The sequence below is a fragment of the Varroa jacobsoni genome, unplaced genomic scaffold (assembly GCF_002532875.2).
Source record: "Varroa jacobsoni isolate VJ856 unplaced genomic scaffold, vjacob_1.0 scaffold_1386, whole genome shotgun sequence".
In the NCBI taxonomy this organism is placed as follows: domain Eukaryota; kingdom Metazoa; phylum Arthropoda; class Arachnida; order Mesostigmata; family Varroidae; genus Varroa; species Varroa jacobsoni.
Window position 1 is genome coordinate 720,855 of NW_019214288.1, and position 4,539 is coordinate 725,393.

Here is a 4,539-nt window from a genome sequence, read left to right on the forward strand (position 1 = left end):
CTAAAAAAAAAAAAAAGAAAAGGATTATGGATAGCTATATGGATGGCCGTTGATTGGCCTATAATGTAAGATCTTATCCAAAATTAAGGCTTTTGGGTGTCTCAGACCGAATGAAGAGCACAAGGAAATACTGCTTTCTATTGAGTAATGACAAGTGGTGTCTTTACGGAACTGAAGAATGAATATTTCTAATATGACAAAAAAGGTCTGGATAAAACAAAATAGTCGACGAGCATCCATATGTGATTTAAGTTCATTTAGTTCGAGGCTATTCAACAAAGGGGTTCAACAAAGATGATGAGGAGGTCACCTTTTCCCTTGATACTGTTAGATCACACATAACAAAAATCGCTAATGAAGACATCCTGCGCAAAGCTATTCTACTATCGTCTTTTCTAATTGCTGGAAAATTAGTTCGTAATAATACACTTTAGAAAGAAGAGCGCCTCAAAAACGGGCTGAATAAACAAATCACGAATAAATTTCTTACCGTTACTCGAGCAGAACGCTGCGATTTTTAATAGAGGTGAAACACTACTATTTTTCTCTTGATCAGCATTATATGTTCGGCTAACACCAATCATAACTGTATAAGAAATTTAAATAACATAGTAAGTTCTTCATAAAACCTTGTACTTTTGATATAGGTCAAGTCAAACGCAACTAACTCTCAAAGTTCCTCTCTGTGTCTGTGTACTTCTTTGAAAATGTTCGAGCATGGAAGTCACGTGTCATCACATTCAGCTTAGAAGAATGAGGCCCTTCTCAACAAAACAGGCGCTTGTAACACTCGGCTCATGCAAAATAACGACATAAGGAAAACTTCAGGACATCATAGCAAATTTACTGCTACTCACAGTTCTGCTGTTTGGCCTTAAGCACTTCATAATGTGCTTTATGTTTATAATTACCTGTAAATTGTGTCGTGAAATTCGACTGAAAAACATCTATTATATATGTTTGCATACGTTTTGATTGACGTACAATTAGAGTTTTTCTAACTCTTTTCTTTTTGGGATCGTTTCAGAAATTCGCACATAGCCATTCAGGTTAGTACTAGCAACTGAGCTAGATTTATTTTTTAAGTGGTAGACTACATATTAGTAGATAGCTAGCTAGCTAGCTAGATAGATAGATATAATGTAAAAGGACTATGCAATACAGAACCGATCATTTGACCATTCATTTTTTCTACCTCAATTCCAGTTACCACTACCTTTGTTGTGATCAATAGTGCCTATAACGCATCATACTTTTATGCATATATACATAAAAAAAAAATGCATAAGTCAATTATTCCTTTTTTATATCCGTCTAGAGCGATTCAACGGTAAATATTTTAAAATAATATAAGGTAGCTATGTAAATATATTGTAAAGAAAAGGCAGCCTTTTTCTGTGTAGGTTAAAATGTCTCACTAATTCTAAGTATAGTCAAAATATAATAAGCATATCGTGTAGTGTGATGAATGTGCTTGAAAGGACGCATGTAACAATGAGGCTCTCTCATTCTGGCCCTGAACGACAGTTCCTGTGTCAAAAATTCAGTGAATCTTCAGTTTTTCCAAAAATATTTAGTACATTTATGTATTTTTTTGGGAAAGCATCTTCGCTAGTATTTACTATCAGTAGGGCAGTGCTTACTTTATTGGTATACATCAAGGAGGCCTATAAGCATTTTCAAGAATACGTTAAGGCCAAAAGTTTCTACTTCCAACGAGAAACTCTATAATATTGAGCCATGGTCAATCAGCACATTTCATATAAATAGCTCAAATATTAGGACCAGGAGGGGCTAATATAGAGGACCCTTAAAGACAATACTAACTACTTTCCTAGAAAGATACAACCCACTTAATCTTTAATGCAACTTTTCTTTATTTGGAGAATGGATTATATTTGTAGCTTTTGATACACGAAATTGTTCCGCGGCCAGATAGTCCCAAGCATCGTCTCTCAGGAGCCATATTTTAATTCAATAATAATTTCAAAGTCAACTTTATTAAAACTAGCGTTCATATGCAGTCGGCGTTAGCCAGACAAGGATTTGCTTTGGTTAATGCCGCCACGGCGGGCTATAGTAGGCTACTATTTTCGGCCTCAAAAAACGAATTTTTCAAAAGCTGCACGGCAAAATCATAATCATCATAAAAAAGTTAGTTTTTGCTTAAAAGAAAAAGTGTTTTAGCATATTAGGTACGCCGTTTAGTTGGTCCAGCTCCTTAATGATATGGCGGTTAAACTCAATAGAAAGCTAAACCTATCCACCTTTTATACCTTCTCGGGAATTAAGTACATTTTCAATGGCACAAACAAATGTACCGGTGCACAATACAAGAATGTGCTATTTACAAATACTGCATTTTGAGTTTAACGCCGAAAACGATGCTAGTCGTGCGTCCATTTACCTAGCCGTACTGTTCTTGATAGCGCATAGCTTGGGCTATTTTAGTGACTAACCGGAGAGCCCTTGTATAAGGTAGGCTCGCGTTCCAGCTTTGGTTGAAGTGAAACAAAAGTACTTTCGACAGTAATTATGATTACCATTATTATTGCAAGTAATTCGGGCAAGAATTTCGCGTGTGGCTTCATATCGGTTCACAGCTAATTTAGCTTACTGATTTTGTAGACGCGTGAGTGTGCGAGCGCAGAATGGGAATCGTTGTTGATGCTGGAAGAAAAAACTCGCACAGATATTGATATCCTGAGACTAGGTTGCATTACTGAAATGTACAGTGATCATGTGATTAAACAATCTATCGGCAGATATGCCCGGCCAGCGTTTAGGCCTACTTTCTATTATCGTATAACAATATCGATTGCCCCGTCATCCTGTGCCACCCTAATGACATTTCTCTTATATAAGAAGTTTTGACGCGACGAAGCGTTTCGTCAGCGACCTTTACATCCTTACTTCGCATACTTAATTAGCATTGCTCTACCCTGCTATTTCCAAGAGCAGTAGCAGCTTCAGTAGAGGTAATCGTTCTTTACGTGGGCTAGGGTCCGATGGCCTTAAGGCACCACGGCTCTGCTAGCAGTTAATAACAGGTGCTCCTTTATGATCGTTGGCCCAAATAGTGCTGCTCACGATGTTGGTCACGGGCGCCATGCTGCTGCGACCCACAGTGATACAGTTGCCACTGGTACCGCTGTTCCCGACATTTTTAGCCTGGACCTGCGTTGACACTGATATTTTCTTTGACGCGACCTGCTCTTGGCGCCAACTGCTCTTGACATCCGATCTTCCTCAAGTGGTTAATAACCGGATGGACACAGAGGTAGTCTAGGTTCAGATCTAGGCACAAATGTATTTTGATCTTTCAGTAGAAACCCAAACAGCAGCAACAAAGGCAATGGCTATAGTCATAATTGCTTTTCCTGCTCAGTTCCCGCAGGCTACTCACATTGAGTCCCCTACTCCGATAAATCTTTGAAATAATGTTAGAACAGCAGTTCCAAGGCAGGGTCGTAAAAGATATAGTTGAGAGTCAGCTATGAAAAAGTTTTATGGTGTACTCAAGAAAAACGTAAGCAGCACGCATGCTCAGCTGATAATACGGCCATTTTTTGTTAGCTGTGTGCCAACACTAAAAGCACTTTGCTTTATTTAGCATCGCTATCTAGGATTGGCTATTTGTTTGCTTAAAAATTAACCAAATCAGTCAACCGTTGCTTCAAACATTACAACTGTCAAAAGTCGCAATGCTGTTCTCAACGTCTTCACTGTCTACTCTATTATGAACCACTATAATGTTACTGGTGTAGCACAGTGTCTATCGCACGAAATAAACAACTAAAAGCGTTCACCTGAAGGCCGGGCCAGCTCTCAGCGTTCTAAATCTACACAGAGGATAACCTTACAGGTGAAAATCTGTAATATAAAAATATCACTATAATTAATATCATAATGACATAATTATATCGAATTCATCTTTGGTATATTGCTTAAATAACAGCCATGTTAAAGACGCCGATACGGCGCCAGTCTGTTGTCCAGAAATATCGACAGATGTGTGTCCTGTTTATAAAATGAGGATAACTTGCAGTCAACGGTAATTCAGCATTTCCAGTTTACATCGCCTCTGGCGCTATCCAGTTCTATATCGGCAGACAAATACTGCCTCTCGTTATCCGGCTTATGCAGATTGGCACTGACTCCCCCGGTACCGTGACGTCTCGTTCTGACGCCGTCTCAGACAGGCGAGTCGGGCGACCCTACTTTTACCATGAACGATTTTTGATTTGCATAGATAGATAGGCTAATAGTTTATTATGAATATTACCACGGCTGCAGCTGCCGCTGCCAATAGGACGCAGCTATTACAGACGTCGTTGATGCTAATCGCCGTTGCTGCATATTAAGGCCCCGGAGCAACGTTCCTTTAACCCTTTGCGCCGCTTGATGCAGAGCTAGCCTTGAAGTACGAGAGATGAAAGAACGCCAAACGTGCACAAAGAGTGGCCGATAACAATCAATGAAAAATCCAGCTGTTCTGAAAAGGTCCACGACAAATGACAAGCCATCTGACTATGGCAA

At 39.2% G+C, this 4,539-nt stretch overlaps 1 protein-coding gene and 1 long non-coding RNA gene across 8 annotated transcripts in view; one reads left to right on the forward strand and one right to left on the reverse strand.

Moving 5' to 3' along the window:
- LOC111269436 (uncharacterized) overlaps nt 1-4,539 on the forward strand; it is a 100,975-nt gene that overhangs the window by 69,481 nt on the left and 26,955 nt on the right. For all 5 annotated transcript variants that reach the window (XM_022849027.2, XM_022849025.2, XM_086972093.1 and 2 more), the window contains one exon: nt 1,028-1,049. In XM_022849027.2, the coding sequence (XP_022704762.1) occupies nt 1,028-1,049 (22 nt within the window). The remainder of the gene's footprint in view (nt 1-1,027; nt 1,050-4,539) is intronic.
- Nucleotides 1-4,539, reverse strand: part of LOC111269446 (uncharacterized) — a 44,706-nt gene that overhangs the window by 33,950 nt on the left and 6,217 nt on the right. For 2 of the 3 annotated variants that reach the window (XR_015314589.1, XR_002685771.2), the window contains exon 2: nt 4,286-4,495. This is a non-coding gene — a long non-coding RNA (uncharacterized LOC111269446). Of the gene's footprint in view, nt 1-3,809; nt 3,874-4,285; nt 4,496-4,539 lie in introns of all 3 variants that reach the window. The other variant, XR_015314588.1, reaches the window with a different exon arrangement.